Source organism: Caretta caretta, chromosome 14 (assembly GCF_965140235.1).
Source record: "Caretta caretta isolate rCarCar2 chromosome 14, rCarCar1.hap1, whole genome shotgun sequence".
Lineage (NCBI taxonomy): Eukaryota > Metazoa > Chordata > Testudines > Cheloniidae > Caretta > Caretta caretta.
In genome coordinates, this window is record NC_134219.1 from 15,549,405 (window position 1) to 15,577,110 (window position 27,706).

Consider the following 27,706-nt stretch of genomic DNA (forward strand, 5'->3'; position numbering starts at 1 on the left):
CAGAGTATGGTCAGACTGTCAGCCAATGACAGTTTTGTTTTTATGATGTCAGCCCGTTTATCTTGTATTTCTTTGGTTGCATGTTGTCACTCTGTCTGGCCCAGGGAAGCTGTGTGAATGGATAGCTGGGAAAAGCTAGGACTCCCCTTCCACAACCTGCTTGTGTAGTTTGAACTTAGCTGCTCATCTTAGGCCTGAGCTGATTTCCCCACAGACTGAGGTGGGAAGGGAAGTGGGTTGGCTCTGGGTCTGGGGTTTTTGCTTGGGCCAATTTTTCTAACTTGCTGCCAGACTTTTAAATATTATGGGCCAGATCCTGAGTTGTTGTAAATCATTGTCTTAGGCAGAGCTATGCTGACTCACACCAGCTGAAGATCTTGCCTAATTACTCTAGGCACAGCTAGTCCGATTCTTATAGCCGTCTCTGATCCTTATCCCTTTCTCCCCCAGTGGGCACAGTGGATCAGGTAAAACGGAAGCTGCCAAAGCAATCATGCGGTACCTGAGCACCTTGTACCAGAGACAAGACAGGCCTGGGATCAGGCAGGTAAGGGGTGGCTAATGTTTCTATGTACTGTGACACAGGCGCTGGCTTCTTCCTTTCCCAGGGGGTTCTGAACTCCCACTCAGCCCCAGGCCCTGCTCCCCTCCACCTATTCCCGCCCCTGCCCCTCCTCTTCCCGCCCCTACCTTGCCCAGTCCCACCCCCTCCCCTTAGTGTGCTCCGTCCCAGCTCCTCCCCCTCCACCCAGCTCCTGCATGCCATGGAACAGCTGATCGCAGCAGGTGGGAGCCACTGGGAGGGAGGGGGAGAAGTTGATTGGCAGGGCTGTCAGTGGGCGGGAGGCGCTAGGAGGGAGGAGCTGGCTGCTGGTGGGTGCTTAGCACCCACTAATTTTTTTCTGGGGGTGCTCCAGCCCTCCATCCCTGGAGCACCCACGGAGTCGGTGCTTATGTACTGTGATGTGTGCTTATAGTCATGTTATGTAATGCACTACAGGAAGGTGCTCAGATACTATGGTGATGAGCACAATATAAAAAACCGAATAGTATAACATGGAATAGAATGGATCAGCATGGAGTAGCTAACATCAAGCTGACCAGGACTGAAAAACACAAAAGCAAAGCAGGGGCTCACACTGTTCATGTCTGTTCTTAAGTTGGAGGTAGAGAAAGAGGCGTGAGTGTCTGGCATCAGAGTGTGGCTGGCCATGTTCACCATGAAGTGGAGCACTGGGGGCCACATGTTTCAGACCATGTCTTTTCAAAGGTAGCTGGTCTAGCAGTTCAAGGCCCAGACACCAGCCTGCTAAGATCTGGGGCACCAGGCACTGGCGTCTAAGGCCGGCTTGAACCAGTGAGAACATTTTCTAGCTTCACTTTCACCCACTGTTGTGGGTGAGCAACAGCCATCGATAGTGACACTGATCACGTGACCTGAATCTCGATTTGGAATTCAGGTCACGTGAGTGCAGACCTACAGGAATGTAGTTTGAAAGAAGCTGGAGTCCCAGTGATGTCAGTGGGGTGTAGGCACCTTTGAAAACCTCCTTGAATGTATAAGGACGCAGAGTGAATTCACCGCTCTTGGGTGCTTGGTGCACAGCTTTAGAACCCTATGCCGATAGTTCACAGGACAGGCAGCGGTAGAAGCGGCACAAGCTTCCCCATCCTACACATCCCCTCTGGCTTGGAAGGCCCATCTGTAAGGGCAAGATGGTTTCAGTGGTCTGTTCAGGCTTCTGAACTGTCTCTCTACCAAGATCGCCAGAAAAGGTTCCAGTTATGGCAGAGATGGTTTTTGTGAAGCTGGCACCTACCTGTCAGGAACTGAGCAACTGAAAAGCAACTTGTCATGCTTAGGTCACTAGGTCAATTTGTGTCATGCTTAGGTCAACTTATGTCATGCTTAAGTCCACAGTGAGGTGGGAATAACTATCAGTCACTGCCAGCCTGGCTTTGGGTCCAGTTAGTGACCTAGTGCTAGAGGCTCCATATCGTATTACTGCTTCCTTGAGCTGTATCCCCTGGCTGGGTGTTGGATACACCTTGTGTTTCTGGTCATGTCTTTCAGTCCAACGCCATTGGGACAAGGACCATCCCTTTTTTCTATGTTCATAGGGTACCTGGCACTATGGGGCCCTGGTCTCTGGGCAATGCCACAGTGTTATCTGGTTGTTAAATATAAGTTCTTGTATCCTCCGCCCTCTCCCAGCCCTGTGACGTACTGCCCATTCTGGAGAGCTTTGGGAATGCTAAAACCATCCTCAACGACAACTCGAGCCGCTTTGGGAAGTTTCTGCACATCCACCTGAGACCGTGAGTCAAAGGGCACTGCCCTTAGCCAACAATGCAGTGATGCATGCTGGAGCTGGAGGAGAATGAGCCAGGCATGCACAGGAACAGATCCAGTGTTAATCTGCTGGGAAGTGAGTTGTGCAGGGGTGTTGTGCAACAACAGCCCTTCCTCCCCCACACTTTCTATGGGGGGCGGGGTCAGCTTGCACCGCTGGGTTTGCTTTGAGTTTTGTCTACAAAAGAACACATGAAACCTGCAAGATTTCCCTGCTTGAAACCACCAAGCCCCTATCTATTGTGCTCTCCTTATTACAATAGCACTGAGATCAGGGCTCCATTGTGCTAGGTGCTGTACATACACCCAGGGAAAGAGAGTCCCTGTCCCAAAGAGCTTACAGTTTAAATAGATGAGACTATGGGGGAGGGGAAACAGAAACATACAGAGATTAACAGACTTGCCCAGGGTCACACAGCAGGTCAGTTGCAGAGCGAGAACCCAGGTCTCCTGACTCCCAGTCTAGTGTGCCCTGCCTGCTGGACCTCTGTCTGCTTCAGAGTGACAAGTTACCATGTTTGAGACCAGTTACAACACAGTAGAAGCTGGTGAGGTTCTGGTAACATGGCTGAGTCTTGCAGTGCAGAGAGGACTGAACAGTCTTAACTGTGGAGCTGTAGCATGGGCTTGAACCAGTGAGAACACAGTGAGGCTCGGGCGGGCTCAGGCTTCGGTCCCCCTTCCTGGGTCGTGAAGTACTTTTTGTTGTCAGAAGGGGGTCGCGGTGCAATGAAGTTTGAGAACCCCTGACCTGTCCACACCTACCATGCTGCTCAGTCATGTTTGTGTCACCGCATTCCAGGAAAAGCTCCGCCATTGCCTTGGCAGCTGCTGCAAACCTTCCTCCTTGGGGAGGGCCCTGGGGTACATGTGGTGGAAACTGGGAAGGAGTCAACTTAGAAGCTATAACTTTGACATGGCAAATACTTTATAAGTAAGGGTCTGTAATAAAACCATCCCTACAGCATAACTCCCATGTAATGTTTAGGTCTCTCCTAAACTCCAGCCCCTACAGCACCGTAGGAGCCAGAGTCATGGATCAGGACCCCACAGTGCTAGGTGCTGTACAAACACAGGACAAAAAGCTTGTCTCCGCCCCAAAGAGCGTACAATTTAAGTATAAGACAAGAGACAACAGGTGGATCTAGACAGATGAGGGAGCACAAAGGAACAGTGAGCACATATGTGTGGAGAATGGTTAGGGAACGTGCACAGGTTACACCTGGGACCATTTTGGGGATTGCTCAGTCTGGATCTTTTTGGTTTGCTGTGTGTAGAGAAGGGAGATCCAAGTGCCCCTGAATTTGGGGAGGTTGTTCACAGTCTAAGCCTGGATCCAGATGCATATTCTAGAGCTGGCTCCTTTCTCTATAATGGAGCTGCTCCAAGATCCCAGCTCTGAAGACCTCTAAACTTTGGAGTCGATGGGCTTTGAAATTCAAATCCAAGTTTTGCATCTTGGATTTGTATCTCTGGGTAAGGACTCCCTCTGCCTGGCCCCCTGTACAGAGTATATGGGTCTCCAGCAAACCCTCAGTCTTCTCTCTCAGAACCCTTCCCCCCTCTCTCTCGCACACACAGTGGGGTCGTGATGGGTACGTCCATCTCCCAGTACCTTCTGGAAAAGTCCCGCGTTGTGTTTCAGGTAAGAACCAACCACCCCCACTTTCCCAGACAGGTCAGAATCTCTGCATGTCTAGGCTGTGTTTGTGGGTTAGGGTCTATGTTAATTACCAAGTGCAAGGAATGCCTGCAGCTTCTCTAGTCAGATGGCAAGAGGCAAGCCCTTAGTCCTAGTGGAAGGTAGTAGAGTTTCAGGTTAGCGTTAGCCTCATGTGTCACCTACATGGGCTGAATCTAGTGAGGGCACAGGTTGAGCTTTATCAAGGTGTCTGCAGCCCCTCCTATGGTGGAGCCCTCCATGCACCACTCTGCTGCCCTGCAGCATTCCCTGCTGGGCTAGTCCTGGGCCTCCCCCGCGCAGATGCTGCCAGCTGTGATGAACTGTGTGAACTGTGCTTTTGTGAAATGGACAAAAATCTATCAGGGCCTGGGTTCAGACACTATTGACGTGGGAGCATAGGTGCCCAGAGATGATGGACTAACCCAGATGGCCTTGCCCCTATTCAACTTCTCCATCCAAGCCCCCTATCTGTTTTTTTTTGTATGGTAAGATAGATCACAGGCCTCACAAACACTTTACTCAGCTGTAGTGTCTTTTTTAAATGTCCAACCATTACAGCACTTTCAGCACGTTCTCAGTAAACCCAAATCTAATTAGGTGATTTTCAATGACTGACTTGATTAAACCCATCGTTACCATTGCCAAACAATTTCTAGAACTGTGGTAAAGAAATTATCTCACTGCTGCTGTCTGTTTGACATTGGCGCTGCACAATGCATGAATCCCATAACTATTGTTTATTTCTCTAGTGCCATATTAATGTATTAACTAGGGCTATCAAGCAATTTAAAAAAATTAATCGTGATTAATCACACTTAAACAATAGTAGAATACCATTTATTTAAATATTTTGGATGTTTTCTATATTTTCTAATATATTGATTTCGATTACAACACAGAATACAAAGTATACAGTGCTCACTTTATTTTTGATTACAAGTATTTGCACTGTAGAAAAACAAAAGAAATAGTATTTTTCAATTCACTTTATACAAGTACTGTAGTGCAATCTCTTGATCATGAACGTTGAACTTACAAATGTAAAATTATGTAAAAAACAACAAAAAAAACTGCATTCAAAAATAAAACAATGTAAAATTTTAGAGCCTGCAAGTCCACTCACTCCTACTTCTTGTTCAGCCAATCGCTCAGACAAACAAGGACAGGCGTTCTCATGGCACTGTTGTAGCCGGCGTCACAAGATATTTATGTGCCAAATGCGCTAAAGATTCATCTGTCCCTTCATGCTTCAACCACCATTCCAGGGGACATGCGTCCATGCTCGATGACAATCCAAAGCAGCGTGGACCGAAGCATGTTCATTTTCGTTATCTGAGTCAGACGCCACCAGCAGAAGATTGATTTTCTTTTTTGGTGGTTCGGGTTCTGCAGTTTCCACATTGGAGTGTTGCTCTTCTAAGACTTCTGAAAGCATGCTGCACACTTTATCCCTCTCAGATTTTGGAAGGCACTTCAGATTCTTAAACCTTGGGTCGAGCGCTATAGCTATCTTTAGAAATCTCCCATTGGTACCTTCTTTGCATTTTGTCAAATCTGCAGTGAAAGTGTTCTTAAAATGAACAACATGTGCTGGGTCATCATCCAAGACTGCTATAACATTAAATATATGTCAGAATGTGGGTAAAACACAGAGCGGGAGACATACAGTTCTCCCCAAGGAGTTCAGTCACAAATTTAATTAACACATTATTTTTTTAATGAGCATCGTCAGCATGGAAGCATTTCCTCTGGAATGGTGGCCGAAGCACGAAGGGACATATGAATGTTTAGCATATCTGCCATGTAAATACCTTGCATGCCAGCTACAAATGTGCAATGCAAATGCCTGTTCTCACTTTCTGGTGACATTGTAAATAAGAAGAGGGTAACATTATCTCCTGTAAATGTAAACAAACTTGTTTATCTTAGCGATTGGCTGAACAAGAAGTAGGACTGAGTGGCCTTGTAGCTCTGAAGTTTTACATTGCTTTGCTTTGTTTTTGAGTGCAGTTATGTAACAAAAAAAATCTACATTTGTAATTTGCACTTTCATGACAGAGATTTCACTACAGTACTTGTATAAGGTGAATTGAAAAATACTATTTCTTTATCATTTTTACAGTGCAAATATTTATAATAAAAAATAACATACACTTTGATTTCAATTACAGCACAGAATACAATATATATGAAAATGTAGAAAACATCCAAAATATGTAATACATTTCAGTTGGTATTCTATTGTTTAACTGTGTGATTAAAACTGCGATTAATCACAATTAATTTTTTTTAATCACGATTAATTGTTTTGAGTTAATCGCATGAGCTAACTGCGATTAATCGACAGCCCTAGTATTAACTGAAAGGGTTTGCAATCTAATATGTATGAGGTGTGTGTTACAGTACCCCCCCCCGTGTCACTCCCCAGAGGATGAGAGTTGTTACTGCATCCAGCTTGCAGAGTTGTGGCTCTCGAGCTCAAGCTATAGCAGGTCATGTTTTTAGATCTTCAAGTCCCCAGTTCAATCTCTGGCGTGTTGGCCAGGCTCAGCTAAAGTCCATGTAAACTGCTGTGTTCCTACTGGGCAGCATAACATTTGTTGCAAGTAATGTTCTGGCATGCGCATGTGTTGAGTTAAACTGCTTTGGAGACCGATCTGGGAACAAGAGTAGCTCCAGAAAGATGTCTAGAAGCTGGTAAAAGTGTTTCTATCATTCTTTGGAAAGCTTTTCCCCCACTGTTTTTTCTTTCCCAGGAGAAATGGATGATTAGTAACAAATCCTCCACTTAGGTATATTTTTCCTTAGACGAAGATACACGGACAAAATGTGCCCTAACTTAACATCAGTCTAAGCCCTTTGGGCCAGGTTCACACGTAGGGTTGCCAGTTTTCGTTGGACGTATTCCTGGAGATTTAATCACATGACATAATCTTTAATGAAATATTAATCTTTAATTCCTGGAGACTCCAGGCCAATCCTGGAGGGTTGGCAACCCTATACAGCTGGTGTACAACAGGGTAGCTCCACTGATGTCCATGAAATCACATTGATTTATACCAACAGAAAATCTGGCCTACTGAAGTTAACAGGCATTATTTGGCTCAGATTTGCAGTAGGGATAGGAGAACCCAGTATGGTTGAGTAAGAGCTCCCTCTATCCCCAGCAGCTTGAACTACACTTCTTAAAGTTTATTAAAAGTTCCATTAATTTTTCTCTCCCCCTGCTCTGCTTGGGTATGCAAGGACCAGCAGTGGGAGCCCTGTGAAGGGGGTTGTTTGTTTCTGTCCTGGTTACAGGAGGCACTGGATGGAAACTTCAAAGCAAGCCTGTTCTTTTGCAGTCTGCAGCCTGGCTTTGCAGAGCCCGGAGGTTTGCATGGGTTCCGTACTTCAGGGGATTTGTCTGATGAAGTTTTGACTTCCCGTAGCTCTGAGATGTGATGGGGTGGTGGAGCGAGAGGTTTGGCCCACAGTGTGAGCGATCTCCTTTCAGGCCCGTGGCGAGAGGAGCTACCATGTGTTTTATGAACTGGTGGCAGGGCTTCCTGCAGAGCAGAAGGAGAAGCTTTTCCTGCACGAGGCAGAGACTTACTTTTACCTGAATCAGGTGAGTGAGGGGGCGGAGCGAGCTGCTCCAGCAGGCAAGGGAGAGACATGGTTGAACCAGTACTTTAGTCTCTGATCAGCCTGGTGCTGGGGACCCAACAGGAAACAGGTAAGATGATGAGCTCTGTGCTTCCTTCCTGGATTGCCCCTCCTGGAGGTGGCACACGGTTACGTTTTGGATCTTGGCTGCCATCTGCACTGTCCGGGCCCCCCTCGCTTTTGACCCAAGGAACGTGTCTTTTTGATGGAGAGGCTTGGTCCCTGTCACTTCTCCTCCCTCTCCCATCATTCAGGTTCCATTGCCTCTTGGAAAAAGCCATGTTATTGGGACTCTTGTTTTTATATGGGTCATCTAAACACCGAGGCCCTATGGCTCCACCTACCTAAGAAAACCAGTATTTCCAACCCCAAATGTTCAAAAACCATGAGTCAGGCTCACTAAAAACCATGAAATTATGTAAAAATAGATTTTTGGTGTTCTTTTAATTTGCCTTCTGCTTTTTGAGCCTTTAGGGTGCACTGGGGTTATGTTTTGAAGCTTTCTGCGCAGCCACAAGGGCTAGAAATGTACTTTTTCTTTAAGAATGAAGGCTGAAATCCTCACATATCCAATTGACTACAGGAGCTGGGGCTTTAAGGAAAACAATAATGATCATGAGACTCATAACAAAATCATGAGAGTTGGCAACACTGGAAAACAGCTTTCTACAGTGAGGTTAACCTTCTTTTGCCTGGGCCCACAATCTTCTGTGGGCTAAAAAGGATTGGGGTGATGTGGGCTGGATCAAGTGACCCTCTCTTTACCCTTTGTGGAATAAAACAAAGCACCTGAAGAAACTGAATGGCAGTACATTTAGAAGCAATAAAAGGCAGTGTTGGTTAAGGACTTTGTCTACGTGGGGAAATTGACCAGCATAGCTATAACAAAATAATTATTCTGAAAGAATCACTTTTATTCTGGAATAAACAGAACATCCACACAGAGGAGTTACACTGGCATAGCTGAAGTGGAGTAATTATTCTGCTACAGCTATGCTGGCCAGTTTCCCTGTATGTAGACCAGCCCTTACACAGCTCTGCCATTTTGAGGACTCAGTCTTTGCCTCAGCCATAATTAGATTAGTATCAGCTTTCCTCCTAGCAAGGATGGGACAAGTACCCTTAATGACTTGATTGTTCCTAGGAGGCTAGGGCAATTAATGGCTCAACATGCTCAATAGCTTCACATTAGACAATTACAGCATGTTAAAAGATCTCTCCTTGAACTGAAGATTATTAGACCTTTCCCTAGCAACCCCCGCAGGAAGGGAGAACCAAGCAGAAAGGTGCTACATTTTAGTTAGCTAGCAGCAGTTCTCACACTGTGGGTTAGGACCCCAAAGTGGGTTGGGACCCCATTTTAATGGGGTCGCCAGGCTCAGCATTAGACTTGCTGGGACCCAGGACTGAAGCTGAAGCCCGAATCCACCCCCATCCGGGGTGGCGGGGCTTGGGCTGCAGCCCCCTCTCCTCCTCACTCGAGGCAGCAGGGCTCGGTCTCCGCCCCCCTTCCAGGGTCATGTAGTAATTTTGTTGTCAGAAGGGGGTCACGGTGCAATGAAGTTTGCGAACCCCTGAGTTACAGATAATGATGTACTTGGAAAGTCCCAGTGAGAACTGACATGGTAAGGCCTGTTGAGAAGTGTGGGAAGAGATTAGGGGAGAAGGGCAAAACCTCTCCAGTCAAACTTTGGGTTTTCAAAACAAGGAATAGTTTGGATCTTGGTCTCTCTCTCTCTCTTTATTTGATCCACCAAAGTTCAGAGTTGGGGGTCAGTTGGGAGCTCCCCCCGCCCCCTTGCAGCACTGCAGGATTGCTGGGCATGTTTGCTTAGCACTTCTACAACACCACTCATCCCAGAGGCTCAAAGCACTGTGTGAAGGTGGGCAGGTATTATTGGAGCCATTTTTGCAGAGGGGAAAACTAAGCCACAGAGCAAGGAAGGGACTTGCCCAAGGTCACAGTAAGATTTGGTGGTGGAGGTGGGAATAGAACCATGATCAGTTCTCTCATTATGAGACCATGCTGCCTCTCACAATGAACGTCAGTATCTTTTTTCCGTGCTCTGAGGTATCTGGTGTTGAGTGCTGCTGGTTGCCCAGACCGGTGGTCTGATGGGCTAGGACAAACCTATGTGCCTTAAGCCAGGTCTAATCTACGAAGTTAGGTTGACCTAACTACATTGCTCAGGGCTGTGAAAACGTTTGCACCATGTGTGACATAGTTAAGTCGATCTAAGCCCCAGCGTAGATACTGCTAGGTGGTTGGAAAGAGGTGGGAGAGGTGAATTCACTACAATGATGGATGAACACCATTCATTGCTATAGTAAGTGTCTACACAACAGCTCTACAGTGGTGCAGCTGCAGCATTTTCAGTGTAGACAGAGCCTTAGAGTTTGAGGGGAGGGACCATTCTCCCCTTTGTACCGAGGGTCCCTCTCTTTGTCGTGACCCTGGCTGATATGGGGCTGCTGAACTCCCCTTTCAGTTCCATTCTGCCTTTGTCATCCCCACCGCTGGCGGTTTTTAAGAACAGGTTGGACGCCCCCTGTCAGGGATGGTCTAGGCTTACGTGGTCCTGCCTCACCGCAGAGGGCTGGACTTGACTTCTCCAGGTCCCTTCCAGTCCTGCAGTTTTATGATTCTATCACCTGTGATTTAACCCCCTCTTATCTGGAGAAGCCTCAAGTTGCTGCCAGGCCTGGTCTAGGAAAAATAATTCAACTTCAGACCTCCTGCGGTCTGAAGCTTTCCCGTTGGAGAAACCCTGTACAACCCTTATTTATCACTCAGTCATCTGGCATTTTATGAGTTTTAGTTAAAGTTTCCCCTGCTATATTTCTGACAAGGCAGGGCCATTGGAGATGTCCCCTTCAGGGGCCCAGCTGGTCCTTCTGCTCTGGCTCAGCCTGCTGGCGTGTCCTAGGCTGAATTGGTGGCATCAACCTGATTTCCATGCGATTTATTCATTTGTTTGTGAAACACCTGCAATGTGCATGGTGCCATTCAGAGAATAGGGCGGTGGGTGCCGGCGTATGACCCCAGATAGCTAATACACGCAGATAAAGAGAGAACCTGCCCCAAAGAGCTTAAAACCTGAGAGAGAAGAGACTGGCCACACTGGGCAAAAAGAAGAGATCTCCTTCTGCTGGTCTCAACCCAACCCAATGCAAACCGGGGCCAAGTGTAGCCTAGTATAAGCAGCCAATTGGGTTCCCCCTCTCCCCACACTCATTCCTACATGTATTCAGATTATGAGCTCCCTCTAGTGGCGTTAGATTGCAGGTCACCATGACTGTAGGGCAGGTTCCAGTGGGAGAAGGATTTGGGCTGAAGGGAGAAGGCTGCTACTCATATACAAATGTCTACAGCAGCAGTAGCTGAGGGGTGGTGGAAATTGACATCAGGGTAAATTCCTGTCAGCAGCAATGTTTCCTCATGTCATGTTTGCCCCAGTGTGGAATATGCCGTGTCAGGAGAGGGAGAGAGCTCCAACCTGGAGAGAGGCCCAGTCTAATATGCCAGGTCTGAATACACTGAGGCCAGGAATGGTGGAAGGGCCCTAAAAGTGTGTGTGTGTGTGTGTGGGGGGGGGGAACAATGGTGCCCGAACTGTGACGCTGTCCCCCGTGCCACCACCAAGGCCCTGCCTCTCGCCACCCCTTTTCCCCAAGACCCCATCCCCTGCTCGCTCCTTTCCATCCCCCCGATGGGCCCAACCCAACTCCCTGAGCTCTGAAACCCAGATCTGAGCTTTACAATTTGGACCCCTCTCTAGTACTGGGCAGTGATGTTGGAGCAAGAGGCTGGTGTGAAAGGGCCGTGGGTCCAACTACAGGCTTTCGTTGGTTCTCTCAGGGCAGAGCATGCGACCTCTCGGGGAAGCAAGACGATCGGGACTTTGTGGTCTTGGTGCAAGCTCTGCAGGTGATTGGCCTCTCAGATGATCAGCTGACCTCCATCTGGGCAGTGCTGGCTGCCATCCTGCAGCTGGGGAACATCTGTTTTACCTCCTGTGAGGTATGTTAACACCTCACCAGTTTGGCAGTGACTAATATCGAACAGGTTGGCAGCCTCGTGTGATGGGGCTTGGGAGAGTAGTCTCAGTTGCACACGGTCATCTAGAGCCCATCCCCCTCCTTCAAGACTGCGGCAAATGCTCAGAGAAATAGAGAGCAGAACCCAGATGCCTGGGCTGCCAAAGGATAATTAGAGCCTGAAGAGCTGATCTACAAGCCAAAGGCAAGATTTTGCCCACTACAGTGTGACCCACCCCTATGCAGTGGGATGAGTTCAATTCTCTGCAGAAATGTGCTGTTTAAGTGTGGGACTCTGTATCCAGTACAAGCTTGGACGCATTCTTCTTCACCATGATTTAGAAGGAATCCTTTGGCCTTGCAGCCATCCCCAGCGACACGGAAATCCGGATTGTGGCCAATTTGCTGCATGTCTCAGCAGATCTCCTCCAAAGCGCCGTCACTCACCGAGTCACGGTGAGTACCGCATGGCCCCTTCAGCCCGCTCCCCGTCGTCCTGAGGGACTTCAGTGTTGAGGTTGCATTGTGTAGAAGGAGTGCTTGTGCTCCAGCCCAGTGCTCTTTCTGCAGAGGGATCTGAGCAGCCTGTCTGCTGGCGTCTGCTTTACTGTTGCCTCCTACCGAGTGATGCAAGGGAGGTCGCAGCTGAAGAGCCAGGCCTCCTATCCAGTTGAGCACAAACGTGCTGCTGCTCCTCATTCCCAGGAACAGACTGTGCAAGGGCACATTTTCTTTCTCCTGCGCTAGTGCAGAGGCGAGCAGCTCACATTTTCCCATGGCATGCAGTCTTCAGTAGCCATGGATTGAGATGCAGTGCGATATGCTCCTGTTGCAACTGATTGCACCCCTGGCCAGGCTAAATTATGCTGCAAAATGGGCCTGTTTATTAAGGAGTTCATATTTGTGCCTATAGTTAAAATCTGGGGGGACCTAGGATCCACAAACCAATTGTTAATTATCGTCAACATCCAAACCTTCCAATTTAAGAGATTTACCAACACTCCCCATCCCCTACATATACTGAGTCAAGAGCCTGACCAAAGCAGTAACTCTTACAGGGGCTCTGAAGTGCATTGAACTTGGGATCTGGCAGTATGCTGGAGGGAGAAGGCTCCCGAAGGGGTGGGTCCTCTGATGAAAATGTCCTGGCACTAGGGTAACCAGATAGAAAATGTGAAAAATAGGGACAGCGGGTGGGGGTAGTAGGTGCCTATATAAGAGAGAGCCCCAAATATCAGGACTGTCCTATAAAATCGGGGCATCTGGTCGCCCTACCTGGCACCAGCCCTGGAGGGCTTAAACTCTGGGAGTTGACAGCAAGAGCAATCTACTGGAAAGTGACTCCTGCAGTGGGTCATAGAGGAGATTTGTTTGGTTTCATTCTTATTTACACTAAGGCCCCTTTCCGTCACTCTGGCCATGTAAAAAGACCTTGAAGTGGGCTTTACATCTACACCTACTGTAAGACCCCTTTATATTGCTAGACGTGTAAGTGTGCCATAGTGCACATGAGATTCCGGCCTGATTTGCTATCTCTGACAGCTGACTCCCAGACCATGAAGGGACCTATTAATAATGTTCTATTCTAACTTTCACTTTGCTTTATCCAAGGAATTTCCCAGGCAAAGAGCTTTGTTAGGTTGAATCAATTACTTACAGGTTTCCGGACAAAAACATTTCCCATCAGCCTTTTATAACAAATAGTGCCTCTTTCTATCCAGGTGACGTCTTATGATCATATATTCACCCCTTTGTCTGTAGAAAGTGCCATTGATGCCAGGTAACTTCCAATGCTTTTCTCTCTTTGTCTTTGTTTGGTGAGATAAGCCCAAATGTGTTGTCTTGATGGTAACTTGCTTTGCTCTTCTCCCCCACCAAGGGATGCCATTGCCAAGGCTCTGTATTCCCTGCTCTTTGACTGGCTTCTGGTGAAGATCAATGAGTGGCTAGCCCCCGGGGAAATGGACAGCTCTCTGGGCATTGTCGACATATATGGGTTTGAGGTCACTTTCTGGTTACATTATATGGTCTTGGAGCTATTGAAAGGGCAGTTTGGGCTTCTGGTTCATTTCTTAATCTAGAAGGGGAGATCATAGGTGTTGGGTGTGGGGGAAGACAGTGTCCCCTAAAATGTGGAGTCCTGTGTATTTGGAATGTCTGTAAAGCACCGTGTATACTTTCAGTGCTATAAAAATAATAATGCCTAGGGCTAGCTTGGCACTGTGCGTGCACGCTCATATGTGCGTGCAGATGGCCAAGCGACTTGGGATTAAATCAGAACAAGCCCAGGTCTCTATCCAAAACTTGAACTGAATCCACACTACACATCTGTTCCGGTTTCTACCAAGTCATGACAGTACCTGGCACTTTACAACACATAAACTGTATTGCATATAGATCAAAAGCACGGCCCCAAAGAGAGTGTTGTAGTTGAAAGACAAGAAAGTTGTGTGTGGCTGTTAGCGAGACACTAATTTAAACCCAGTGTTTAGGCTCTGGTTAAAGAAGGTCTTACAGAACCTAGAAGCAATAGAAATAAATTCCTAAGAAAATAGGTTGGATTTAACTCTTCCCCAGCAGCCCCAACCCTGCCATGTTGTGCTAGCGGAGGGGAGCTGGAGAATGAAACTTGCCAGATCACTTTCATTGTCCAAGCCCAGAGAAACACCAAAAGTCAACAGGCAGCACAAATGATGACACATGCACTTGATTTAAAAATAGAATAAAATTCAATACTGGCTGTTCCCAGTAACATAAGTAAGAAACTTGTTTCTTGTTGAATATGATTTTTAACCTGACGGTGCCTGTTCACCCCTGGGCACTCTGATGAAGTTGAAACTCTGTTGGGTTAACACTATTTTATTTTATTTTTTAATTTGTTGTTGTTTTTCATGTATCCCTGTTTCCTGCTCTCATGCCATAAGGGCCCAACAGCCACTGAAGTCAATGGAAAGACTCCCATTGATTCACAGGGCTTCGGATCAGACTCTGGAAGCAGGACCTATAATGGAAGTCTTATGAGACTACTAATGTATTGAAGTAACAGTTCGAAGCCCTAATCTATTCCTGGAGCCCCACTGTACCAGGTGCTGTACAAGCATGAAATAAAAAGACAGTTTCTGTCCCAAAGAGCTCCCCATCCGAGCTTCCCAGACTCACGGAGGGTGGAGAACAGGCAGATCTGAGCATGGGTAGGAGTTATGTCTGTCCGAGAACTCGGACTCTTTTGCAGGTAGCTCATCCATGCACTGTGGAAGGGGTGTGTGTGTGTGTGTGTGTGTGTGTGCGCGCGTGCGCGCCTGGCTGTCCATATACAGAGAGGGCTGTACTGTCCGGTCTATCCTGTGAACATAAAGCAGCTCCCTCCGGCCAGATCCTCCCCCGCCTCTGGCTGAGCGGGAGGGCAATCCAGAAATGAGACAATTTGTACTTCTCCAGCTAATTACCAGGGTTTGCCAAGAACAGGCTGGCAGGACTATGGGCTCAAGTCAGCAGAGGCTGATACTGCATGTTCTGTACAGCTCTGCACACTCTCCAGGAGGGACTGCAGCACAACCTCTTCACCTTGACTTTACTCCACACCTGCCCCTCTGACCCTCTTCTGGCCTGCCCTGTCCCCCTCATCCCCACTCCCTGCAGTGTCCCTCTCCCTTCCCTTTTCTTGCCATTTAGCTGATCCCTTTCTGAATAATTTCTGCGCCCCCCTCCCCCAAGATCATGGCACTAACATGCTGTCTGCTGCCATCCCATCATTCACCCCTTCCCTCACCCTGTGCCTGTCTTATCTATCAGAAGGGCAGCTCTTTGGCTCAGGGACTGCCTCGTCCTCTTTGTTCAGTGCCTAGCACAATGGGGCCCCATTCTTGGGGTTGGTCCTTCGGCATTACCATGATAACGATGATGATTAATAACAACAGAAAAGAGTGAGGCATGTGTCTTCCCGCACGTCCGCAGGATCTGGGGGTGAACAGCTTGGAACAACTGTGCATCAACTTTGCAAATGAGCGTCTGCAACATTTCTTCAGCCAGACAGTCATTGCCCAGGAAGAGGTAAAATAGAGCCTTCCCTGTTAGGTGTGGAATGGCACACATGCAGCGAGTCGAGTCAGTCTCAGCTGGCTGGTGCTCCCTAGCAGGAAAGGAGGGGGTTGACTGGATGTGGTGCTCTCGTCCAATACGCATGTGCTCCCACCAGAGGGTATGTCTCTGAGGTTATGTTGTTCCTGACCCTGTGCTAATTCTGCAGTAAGATTGTGTGTGTGAGAGAGAGAGACTGCTAGAGCACTTCTCCGTTTTACAGGGTTTATAAGCAACTTAGTTGAGATCTGAGACCCTGATCACACCTGTGACTTTAAGGCCTGTTCTGGCAGCTTAGGGGTTTCACTTTGCTTTGCCTTCACACAGGAAATCAGTGTAATTTCCAGACTCAGTATTTCTTACGCTCCCAGTTTTCCTGCTCTAGTGTAGCTCTCTCCTCACAGATTAGAAAGAACATTTGCAGGCTTAGGAGAGGGTCCCATGGGCTAAGATGGGGGAGCTACCGTGCAAGTTTCTAATAGTACTGATTAACAATTGGATCTCTCTGCTAACTCCCTGATTTCATCTCATTTTCATGGCTTGTGTGCGGGGCTGGCCGGATGACCTCTGATCCGTAGGAGGAATACACCCAAGAGGAGCTAGTCTGGATTCCCATTTCCAAGATGCACAATGATTCATGCCTGGATCTGATTGCTGCAAAGCCCCATGGCATTTTACGCATCCTGGATGACCAGACTTCATTGGCTCAGGTTAAGAACGCATCATGGCTTTCAAACATGCTTGGCACAGCAAGTGAAGTGGAGAGTAGCTCAGTGGGCTTTGGAGAAAGGTCACTCAGGACTAGTGAATCCTGATTTTGATGCCCACTCTTCATTCATCTCCAGTTTTACTGAAATTTCTCAGGGCTGCTGTTCTGCTAAAATGGATTGTGTTTACCTTTTATTTTGCCGGGGGTGGGAGTCGGGGGGAAGATATGGTAGTAGAGCAGACATTTGTGAGATAAGACAGTTGGGAAAAGCTAGAGCTATTTCACTTCTACCTCTTAAACTAAAAGAATGACTCTAATAGCTGGTAGCTGTAGTAGACTCTTACCCCCCTCTGTGAAAAATACACTAGCAGTTGGGGAGGAGGTAGAGAGTATAACACAACTGAACAGTGGGTCACACATACAGTGTAAGGTGTGTCTGGTTCCCTTTAAGGTACTGATATGTATTTACAACCTTAATCCCAGTTTAACAATGGCTCTAAAATCTGAGAATAGGCTAAAACACTGTGAGGCGTGTGTCTATCTCCTGCACAGGCTACTGACCACACCTTCCTCCAGAAGTGCCATTACCATCATGGAAACAGCCCTTGGTACGGCAAGCCCAAACTGCCTTCACCAGTCTTCACCGTGCAGCACTATGCAGGTCCTGTCACCTACCAGGTAAGCTCCTGGGACCAGGCTGGAGCAGTCTGTGAGCAGCTTGAGCAGTGAGCACTGTGTACTAGGGATGGAGGCAATAAGGCATCAGTATGTTGGGAGCTTCGGGGTGCTTCTTAGGGAAAGCTCTGGTGTTCTCAAGTTACACTGGGCTAATTCTGAGTCATTATAGGATATGTCAGAAGAGTCCTTGAAGGGAACTTTTGCAGCATGCTGGGCTGCATCTGACAGTGACGGAGTTTTTGTGTCTGGCTGTGATGATCTATACTCTGATCAGTCAGAGTTTGGCTTCACAGGTTCACAAGTTTCTGCATAAAAACCACGACCAGCTGCACCCAGAGGTTCTTGAGATTTTCTCCCAGAGTCACCTCAAGGTACAGTATTCATTCAGGGTTATGCTGCTCTGATGCAGGATCCTTTATTGCTTTCTTTAGGGAAGCCCAAAGACCCAGGTGATGGGGGGTAGTTTGGGAAATAGTAAGAAACTTTACACCTCCGTTTGGGAAACCTGGACTGAGCAATGGATATAGACCCATTAAAGCCAGACTCGTCGCTGACTTACCCTCTGAGCCCCACAGGGAGATCCATGGCAGTGCCCAGGGTGCATGCTGGCAGCGAATTAACAAATTCTATTCATTACCTCTTCCAGACTCTTAAATCCCTTTTTTTCGTCTCTCCTTCCCTTCCCTTTCCAATATTTCTCGCCCGCCCCTTTCCCCCCCCAGAGACAAATACCTGACTCTGCTCACCCTGGTGGCATTGTGCCAGCTTTGGTGGAGTTGATACACACACTCAGGGTTGGTCCTTAGTTCTTTTTCTGGGCAATAAGAAGCTCTGTTGAGCTAGGGGAAACCACAGTCCCGCCTTTAAATGCATTGGAGACAAAGTATACACCATACCAACTCCATGGGCAGATGGGCAAGGTGGGAACATACTCTGGCTGCGAACAGTCCTAGCCCTGCTCTTGTTGGGGGGAGGACGATGGGGATGGGTCCTTATTCTTTGACCGTAATAATTTCAGAAATTCGTATTTCATAGAACAAAGGGGAGCGTTACTCACCGATCTCCCTTTTCCATCTCCTTTCCAGCTGGTGTCCCACCTTTTCCAGCTGGCCAAGGGACATCACGGACAGCAGGGGGTGTTGGCCATGGGAGGCAAAGGGCTTAAGCATCACCCCTCTACGCTGGTGTCCCGATTCCAGCAGTCCCTGCAGGATCTCACAGCCAAGCTGAGGAGGTGAGGGACACCATGATGGCACTGTCCCCACTGCAAGCTGACTGCTCTACTTTGAGTCACCCCTGGCTAGAATCTATAAGGGCTTGGTTTGAGGGGAGATTGGGAAGCTTGGGGGACAGGGAATGGGCTACAGAACCAGAAAAGGAGGATTGGCTTTGTGTGGCTGAGACTGACTGGTTCGCTGTGGGGATTTGGGAGCTCCCTTGGCCCTGGAAATGGACTGGGGTTAAGTCAGGACGCTTCTGGAATGAGGAGGTTAATGTTTTCCTCCCTTTCCTCTGCCCTGCAGGAGCCATACTTTCTTCATTCGCTGCATCACGCCCAATCCGAAAAAGGTAAGAAAACCACCTGCTTTAGGTGGTGGAAGCAGCCACAGGTTTTGGGGGACCCCCTCAGACAGAGGACTTCACTCCCTTGCTCTCCAGTCTTCCCCACTTGGCCTGCTGCCATCTGGGCTTCACTCCCATTAGTGGGGCACGACATTGCAAGGTGTCTCCTCTGCCCCGCCTGCGCAGACCCTCTCTGGAGCAGGATTTCGGTGACTTCTACTCAGTGGTCCCAGCTGCAAGCTCTGCTCTGTCTCTCGCAACCTATGCCACATGGTCCCTCCTTCACACCTGTCGGGAAATTGCATCCAGAAACCTGAGGGTCAGGATGTGGAGAGCATACCACCAAAAAACGATGGCAAAATCGCTGTATGGGATTCATGGAAGCTTGGGGGGATAAACCAACAAGGAGTGGCTGTTCTTATTGGTCCACCTCTCTAACTGTCCATTCCCTCTTCCCCGTCCACCCCGGCTTTCCTCTCCCCATGGCTTCACATCACAGCTGTCTGATGTCTTTGATGTGGAATATGTCACTTGTCAGCTGAGGCATTCTGGGATACTGGAGGCCATCCACATCAGGAAGGAGGGATACCCCATCCGCATCCCATTCCAGCACTTCTTAGTCAGGTACTTTGGTTTGTCTTCTCTTCCTTTTGGCTGGGATTTCTAGGCAGCTCAAGGGGAATGAAGCAAGCTATGGGGTGTGGCTATTCGTCTTGGGCCTACCTCCTTCAGGCTTGTTTGGATCTGTCTATCTTAGGTTCTTATCTGGCCCCTAATACTGTGGTATCAGGGTAGAGTTGCCAACCCTCCAGGATTGCCCTGGAGTTTCCAGAAATTAAAGATTAATCTATAATTAACGATTATGTCATGATGAAACCTCCAGGAATACGTCCAACCAGAATTGGCAACCCTATATCAGAGCACCTCACAATCTTTAATGTATTTATCCTCACAACATCTCTGTGAGGTAGGGAAGTGCTGATGTCTTTCCTTGTAAGAAAAATAAAAGAAGGAGATGTTGGTGGATAAAAATCAAAATATGTTCTCCCCAAATGTCTCTCTCTAAAGTGTCTAGGTTTGGGAAGGTAAACATCGGAAATCAATAAATGGAAGTGCCACAAGGATTTGATAATAGTAGATTGGCTGCTCTCACCAGTAGGCCGTGAGTTCAAATCCAGTCTTGGCCCCAGAACCTGCAAGTGCGCGCGCGCGCACACACACACACACACACACACACACGTAACTTTCTGCACATGGGGAATCCCATGGCACACAGTGTGCGGAGTTGTTCATGTGTGAGAGTGCTGGCAGGTCCGTACCCATAGCAACTGAAAACCACTTCCACGGGATGGCTTTATGGTGGCCTTTGTGAAGTGTTCTCAGTTCAGTTTCTAATGAAATATCCCCATGACATATGCTGCCAGCGGTACCCCACCCCAAATGTACTCATTTGTGCCTGATTTTGAGTAGCTGCCAGAGTGCTGGGCTTGGTTCTCTTACCTGACCCTCCTGGTGTCATCCAGGGCATTCTGGGCTTTGTCCTTGTCTTTCAGGTATGGGACCCTGACAGGCCAAGGGCAGAGCTATTCGCAGGAGAGGGATGGATGCGCCGCGGTGCTCTCACAGGTGGTGGGGGACCCCTCGGACCTCTATCAGATTGGAGTAACAAAGGTGGTGTCTAAGGATTCCCCTATCTTGATCCCAGAGCCCTGTCTGTCCATCCCCCTCATTGCTGATGTTAAGTAGGGTGGTCAGCTCCTGCACATGAACAGATGCGTGGGAGAACTGGTCTCCTGTCTGAGCCATCTCTATTGTTTGACCTCTATTTTATTGTTTTTAGCTGGAGATTGTTAGTGCCTGTGAAAGGGAAAGACAACACTGGCTGTAGGCAGCTGTAGTGCAGGCACTAATTCCCTTGGGCAGCCAATGCATCTCAGTCTTGACCTGTGTCTCCACCTACCTTCTGTGTGCACCACTGTGCTAACTTACAGCATGCCCTGGTGTTCCACGTCTGGGGCCCCCACACTCGGCACTCCCGAGGTACCTCAATCCTGAGCCAGAGCCCCCCATTCCAGCCCTTCCTAGATAGAGTGAGGGCCTGGAATAGCGACCCAGGGGCACCTTATCTAAGAACAATGGACTCATGTCAGCGGGTAGCCTGTATTCTGATGGGCAGCAATGGCTCCAGGGGGTTTAGGGTTACGTTAAGGGGTTGTAAACACCAGTGTCTATTCTAGACTCTGCCTCTTCTTGGGGGTCAGCAGCTGTTTTCTCTGCCTAGGTCTTCCTGAAGGAGAAGGCCAGGCAGCTGCTGGAGAGAAGATGGAACCAGAAGCAGAGCTGGGCTGTTGTCACCCTCCAGCGGAACCTCCGAGGCCTCCTCAGCCGCAGGCAATTCCAGGTCTTCCGGCAGAAGGTCATGGTCATCCAGGCTCATTTCCGGGGGCACCAGGCAAGGTCAGAGGTCAAAGGCCACACCAATGCTCATATTCTGTGGCCAGCTGTAAGCATAAACACCTGCTGGGGGCCATGCACAGATTCAGTAACTCAGGGTCTAGCCCCGTGTCCCCACATGCAGTGGGATGCAGGGACAGAATGGGCACTGCCAGTCTTGATTGCCCACCTGGTGTGCTCGTCCATCTAGGAGCAGAGCCTTGCTTGACAAACATTAACCGATGGGGATGTAGCTCCCCGGGGTCAACCACAGATTCAGGGTGCAATGACTGAGACAACCCCGACAGCAGTTCTCATGTTGCAAACTAACCCCCTTGCTAGTTGGAAGCAGAGTTTCTTAAGTAAGTGTAACGCACAGGTGAGTGTGTGTGTTACAGGTCCTCCCTCTGTCAGTCCACAGAAGATATGGGCTGGTACAGCCATGGCTACGGAGCCTTGACTCTTTTTAGCTCAAGCTGTAGCAGCTCATGCTTTTAGCTTTAGCGGTCCAATTTAGTTCAGTCCCTGGTGTATTGGCCATGAGGGCGGCCCTCGCACAAGCCAGAACAGTGTGGGGACTCTCACCATGTTTGGCCATCAGTATGCTTGGAAAATGATTTCAAATATGACACTAAGTCCTGTGGTACACAGGATCTTGCGTGCCCTGTATTTGTCCTTCCTAACACATAGGAACAGCCAAAAAGTTCGCCTCTCCCCTTGGCCCACGTCCATAGTTCCTGTATCCTTAGGAGGGATCTTTCCTTCTGATCATAACTAACCAGACTCCTGTTGATCCTAAGGCAGATACTTTATCATAACTGGTTATTAATCCCCCTGTGTGCTGTAGTGGCCCTTTAGGGGATGGATAAGAGCAATGGCTGGGATTTGCAAAGATGCCCTGGGAGATAGGTGCCTAAATCCCATTGAATTACATTGGGAGTTTGATGCCTAACTCCCTTGGGAATTCCAACCCCGATGAATACAGATGGCAAACTGAAGCTTTGTCTATGCTCGAAATGTTTTGCTGATTGTCGTATGAATATAGCTAAACTGGCAAAACCCTCCTGCCGCGCACGCAGTGATACTGGTACAAAAGTGCTTCTGCAGGAGAAGTTGGGAACCGGCCATAAACTCTGCTGGTATAAGCAGCTGTACTAGTATAACTGCATTCACTCTCGGGCCTGTGCCTGTACAGTGGCTAAAAAACAAAAAAAAAAAAAACCCCACACCCGCCCCCTCCCCCGCAACAGACAGAGCTGTTACGGTTTAGGGGAGGCCAGGCTAACCAGGAAGGCCAAATCAAATGCAGCCTGCTCTTTTCTGGTGTTGCTGAGCTTGCGCCTTGCTTACACCAGAGCTGCACTGGGCCTGTGCCCCTGTTCTTAGTCCACAGGCTGGCCTGCTTTGCTGAATTTCCCTTCTCCTCCTGCCCCCACTCTGCTCTCAGGAAGCGCTGCAGGAGGCTGAAGATGATGCTGGTGCAGTTTGGGACAGTAGTTTTAATCTCCAGGCCCTTGGTGCAGACACGGAAGCGCTGCCAGGTAAGAATACCATGTATAGGAGCAGATGGCACTCGCAGCAGCGCTGCAGGGACCATTCATGCTCCGGGATAATACAGACACAGTTTGTGGATGTGTGCTTAGGGTGGGGACAGGGCAGTCTCTTTAGATAGTTTCTGGGATTTAGACACTGGGGTCTTCCCAGCCTTTGACTCTCAGCGCAGAAGAAGGGGCTGGGAGCGAGCAGGGGTGGGGGACATGGGTTGATCTTTGTCTTGCTGCACAGGGAGCCCTAGGGGACAATTTGAGACTTTGCAGGCAAGTCCCCTTAAATCCCTTCTGCCACCAAAGGCAAGAGCTACAAACAAGGCCTTGCGGGAATACAAGGAAGCTTTAAAACATTATTGGGCCTCAGGATGCAGGGTGTCAGGCAGGACAGGCCTAACCGGCAGCAGATGCAGGCACAGGGAGAGCTGAGTGGCAGCCTCACATCACTAGAACACAGCCAGCAGGGTGGAGAGGAGCCTGAAACCCAGGCTGGGGGCACCCCACTCTTGGCAAGGTGGGAGATGTGACTTGAGCAGGGTTGTGTCCCACAGGGGCTTGAGAGGCTGCCCCTCGACTGAGAGCAAAGCAGGTGCCATTGTTAAGGCTGCGAAGTGTTTAATAACAAGAGGTCCTCATTCCATCACAGGGGAGTGTCTAGTGATACAGGCCAAAATAGAAGGTGATTGCCTACATTTTTTTCTGATCAAGACCCTGCTTAGGCAGAAGCCTGTTGGTGTCTGTGCATGGAGCAGGGCAGCCTGCCACATGCTCAGTGTGGACTGAGATTGCCTGATCGAAAGAGCTGCCACACCAAACAGCTCGCTGTGTTGAAGTGTATCTCTCGGGTGCCAGTGGTCACCTCAGCTTAATTTAAACCATAAATAAACCTGACGTCTGGTTGCTTTTAGCCCGAGTTTGTAAACAGCAGTGTGGCTTTAAACAAGGGTGGTTTTAAGCCGGTTCTCAGGGTCACCTGGTGCTGGGGGGAGAAGGAGACATGCTGGTGCCAGGTCTCACCACCACGTACAAGAAGGAAATCTCAGCTAGGGGAGTGTTTATGGAGTTGGGGACAATGACTCTGCCCATCTCCAATCATGTTCCTGGAATCCAGCCCAGGGACGGTCACGTACTCTCAGGAGAGGGATCAATTTATAGGTTTAAAAGTCAGAAGGGACCGTTATGATAGTCTAGTCTGACCCCTGTGTAACCCAGGCTGTAGGGTGCCAGCTAGGAATTGTTGCATCCAGCCCGTCTCTGGTGGTGGAGCTGGAACATTTATTTTAGAAAGACACCTAATCTGGATAGGAAGGCTCCAATCGATGGAGAGATTCCCGGAGACTGAAGTTCTCTCCACAGACCTGGTTCAGCATCGGCAGAGACAGCACAAGTGTAACCCCCTGGTCACTGGTGTGTGGTGTCCCCTGCTGTGCCTGAGCTGCTGGGGGGCGAGAGGCTGTGAGAACTCTCAACTACGAAGCCTTGAGCTCAAGCTGTAGTGACTCGTGCCTTTATTTTAGCTCGGAGGTCGCCAGATCAATCCCCGGTGATGGCCAAAATGGCAGCCATCACACAAGCTTCCCACCCACCACCCCTTCCAGCGTGTTCCTGTCCTAACCCCGAGAGTGACTCCAGGAACCATTTAAATCCTGGGCCTGTCTGCCAACAGCCAGGCTCCTTAGTGCCAGCTACAGTGGCTGTGGATTTGTGCTGTGGACACACATCCACAGAGATGAGACATGAGACCGTCAAACTCATTTCATGTAGGCTGCCGAAGAGCCATGAGACAGTAGCCACTGCTGCTCTGTTTTCTTTTGCAGAAGGTGGGACCTCAGCTTCTTATTGGAGGCAGGGGAGGTGCCTAGCGCATAGGGTGTAAGGGCTCACAAGGAGGCACAGGAGAGACCCCTTGGCCAGAAGGATGGTTGCAGGACACCCATTGAAAATCCCTACAGTGTAAGGCGTAGCCAGGCAAGGGTGGCTGTGCTGTGCTCCCAGAGCAGGCCTGTGCTCTCAGCTCTGCTCCAATCCCTCTCCAGAGTAACCACAGCAAAGCCTCCCATGCCCTCCCCTCCGTGTTTGCTTTCTAAGGCTCTGCTCCCTCCTGGCGTGACAACAATAAAAGGTCTCAAAGTTCGCCTGCTGGAACCGCAGTTTCCCCCGCTCCTTCCTCTGTGGCACTGCCCTGGGCGGACTTTAGTACGCCTGCCCTTTTCCCAGCCCAGGCCAGCCCAGCCCTGGTCCCTTCACATCTAGCCCCACACGTCCTTGGCAGACAAACAGGAGAGAGAGCAAGACAGACACACAGCCTCCGAGCAGGAGGCAGGTGAGTAGCATTGGGTGGGACGTGGTGGAATATCCCTGCCCGCAGACTGGGAAAGAGTAGAGCTGAGTGGGAGCCTGGCTTCCTCTAACTCCTTGTCCTGCCCTCGGGGGTAGGGGGTGGCCCTCTGGGTTCAGGTTTTCCAGCTGCCAAGAGAGAGGGCGGTGAGCCATGTTTCTGGTTACTGAATGCCTTGTAGGGCACTGTCACTTGTGTTCTGTGAGACAGTGAATGCCAGGCAGTCTGGAGAGCAGGCTGTGGGGCAGAGGCTCCTTTCTGATTGTGTTCATCCTGGGAGCGAGGGGTCTGAGACCTCTGGCAGGTGCTAAGGGTGGTGGCCAAATCTCGGCCCCCCTCATGTAGATAGATCCTAAGAAGATGCCGTGTTCACCCTCTCTTTTTAACATGCCAGCGGCTGACATGGCAGGCCTGCTACTGCACATCCCCAGGAGCTGTAGCTAGAAGTACCCGGTAATCCAGAGTATTTGCCCCTCCGAGATGCCTGGCACACCCCAGGAAATGCCCTCATGCCGTTTCTTTTCCTTCTGATACCAGAGGCGTGTGGACAGCAGGCAGAGAGAGGAGTCGCTGGCCAAAGGTGGCCAGGAGAGTGGTAGCTGCCCAGGAATGGTATGTCGATAAACTCTGATGTATCAGGTTTCAGTGTAACAGCCGTGTTAGTCTGCATTCGCAAAAAGAAAAGGAGTACTTGTGGCACCTTAGAGACTAACCAATTTATTTGAGCATAAGCTTTTGTGAGCTACAGCTCACTTCATCGGATGCATACTGTGGATCCGATGAAGTGAGCTGTAGCTCACTAAAAGCTTATGCTCAAATAGATTGGTTAGTCTCTAAGGTGCCACAAGTACTCCTTTTCTTTTTTCTGACGTATCAGTTATGAGGGCCTGCTGGGGTTTCCAGCAGTGTGACAGAGATAACGGAGTGAGTTCACACTTCAGGGATGATCCGGCAGGTCTGTCCCTGCCAGGGAGTGTATAACTGAGCCAGCTGGCAGAGGAGCCCTTTCCGTCCATCCAAGGGAGCTGAAGTGTGGCAAGTCCATGGGATAATGTGCATTGATGGGGAGCAATATAGGCACCCAAATGCCTGGGGCTGAGCTTTGGAAATATGCCTAAGGGATTTGGATTCCCATTAGAAATTAATGGAATTTGGTGTCCAACTGCTCTAAGGGACTGAAAATCTCGCTTTAATGCCCTTTTCTCCACTGTTCTTTCTGGGTGACCTGCAAAATCAGGGCCTTCAATCCCAACCACTTGCCTTTTATTATAGATTCCATGAGATTTTTCCTTGGAGTTAGGGATATCAACCCCAAGTCAGGGGCCAAAGCCCACTCTGGGTAATTCCACCTGCAGTTTTGGAAGGAGTATGGTATCATCATCATCTTCTCTTGAACTGAAGCATGATGTTGCTTTTACTGTTGTTTGCCTGTATTCCACCCCAGAGGTGACTACACTGCAGTGATCATTCCTGAATCGTTCCTGTGTGTGTTGGGGAGAGGGGTCTGTCTATAGATGTGAGAGAGGCAGTGTGGATGAAGGGCTTTGGGTAAAATACATTTTATAATCATAAGATATTAACAGCAATAATATCTGTAAGGCATGTATGGTCTGTTGTCTGGTTATCAGGCCTGATCCCTGTATTTACCTCTGGACTGATGTGTAATTTAGCAAATCCTTTTGTGAGGCAGCTCCCCTTTCAGGAGCAGCCTCCAAGTGTCTCCCTCTGCTGTGCCAAAATTCCAGCTGTGCTCCTGCACTTCAGAGGGGAGGGTGCAACTTTCTGTTGCCTTGAAGGGGGTAATACCTAGGCTACTGCTGCGTTTGCATGATACTGGGATATGTCCCAATAAATCTTAGTGGCTTCTATCAGTTCTGTGATGGATTATGCAGGATTGAGCAGAAAGTCAGCCTGTCACCTGCACAACTGCAATGAAGAGGGACCAAGGATGCAACTGGGCAAATGATTCCCTCTGAAAAAACTTTTGGGACAAGTTTGGCCTGCTTTTCAGTCCTTGAATCATCCACGTTTGTGGCAGCCAGGGCCTCTCAACTGCTACTGAATTAGAGAGAGTTGTGCGTGCTCAGTAGCTCCCGGGGGATGCTCCCCCCCTCCCCCCGTTCTGTCTGGGGCATGAAGCCTAATCAGTGCTGCTGCAAAACAAGCAAAGGCCAATCCCCTCTTCAAGGCCTGACCCCAACCTGGTACTTGCTTTGTCCTGTTAAGACTGAGGACTCTGGATAGGGTGACCAGATGTCCTGATTTTTGGGTCTTTTTCTTATATAGGCTTCTATTACCCCCCACCTCCGTCCCGATTTTTCACACTTGCTGTCTGGTCACCCTAACTCTGGACAGTACAGTGCTTTCACTTTATGGAAATACCGTCTTTGGTTTCATTTCATATGTCTACCCACTCTCCTGATTTCCTTTTGGGCTTGGGATGGGGACAGACTCACATGAAGTTTAGAGTTACTCTTGGTTTTTGAGCTCAATGTGCTTCAGCCCAGGCTGGCTTGAAACTGAGGTCAGGCTGTCCCGGGCTGTGGATGGCAGTGAAGTATATGATACATCTATGGAGGCCTTGTCTGCACTAGAAAGCTGTACCACTTTACCTGTCTTGTTGAAGTGGTATAACGCA

General features: G+C 49.0%; 1 protein-coding gene across 1 annotated transcript in view; it reads left to right on the forward strand.

The window, feature by feature from the left end:
- MYO15B (myosin XVB) overlaps positions 1–27,706 on the forward strand; it is a 76,828-nt gene that overhangs the window by 7,842 nt on the left and 41,280 nt on the right. The window contains exons 6-25 of the mRNA XM_048819236.2: positions 451–547; positions 2,216–2,319; positions 3,935–3,998; positions 7,534–7,647; positions 11,545–11,706; positions 12,066–12,179; positions 13,445–13,503; positions 13,603–13,726; positions 15,678–15,773; positions 16,379–16,510; positions 17,062–17,187; positions 17,481–17,558; positions 18,273–18,421; positions 18,711–18,756; positions 19,250–19,374; positions 20,304–20,421; positions 21,032–21,207; positions 22,631–22,724; positions 23,317–23,319; positions 25,606–25,680. Coding sequence (XP_048675193.2) covers positions 451–547; positions 2,216–2,319; positions 3,935–3,998; positions 7,534–7,647; positions 11,545–11,706; positions 12,066–12,179; positions 13,445–13,503; positions 13,603–13,726; positions 15,678–15,773; positions 16,379–16,510; positions 17,062–17,187; positions 17,481–17,558; positions 18,273–18,421; positions 18,711–18,756; positions 19,250–19,374; positions 20,304–20,421; positions 21,032–21,207; positions 22,631–22,724; positions 23,317–23,319; positions 25,606–25,680 — 2,056 coding nt within the window. The remainder of the gene's footprint in view (positions 1–450; positions 548–2,215; positions 2,320–3,934; positions 3,999–7,533; positions 7,648–11,544; positions 11,707–12,065; positions 12,180–13,444; positions 13,504–13,602; positions 13,727–15,677; positions 15,774–16,378; positions 16,511–17,061; positions 17,188–17,480; positions 17,559–18,272; positions 18,422–18,710; positions 18,757–19,249; positions 19,375–20,303; positions 20,422–21,031; positions 21,208–22,630; positions 22,725–23,316; positions 23,320–25,605; positions 25,681–27,706) is intronic.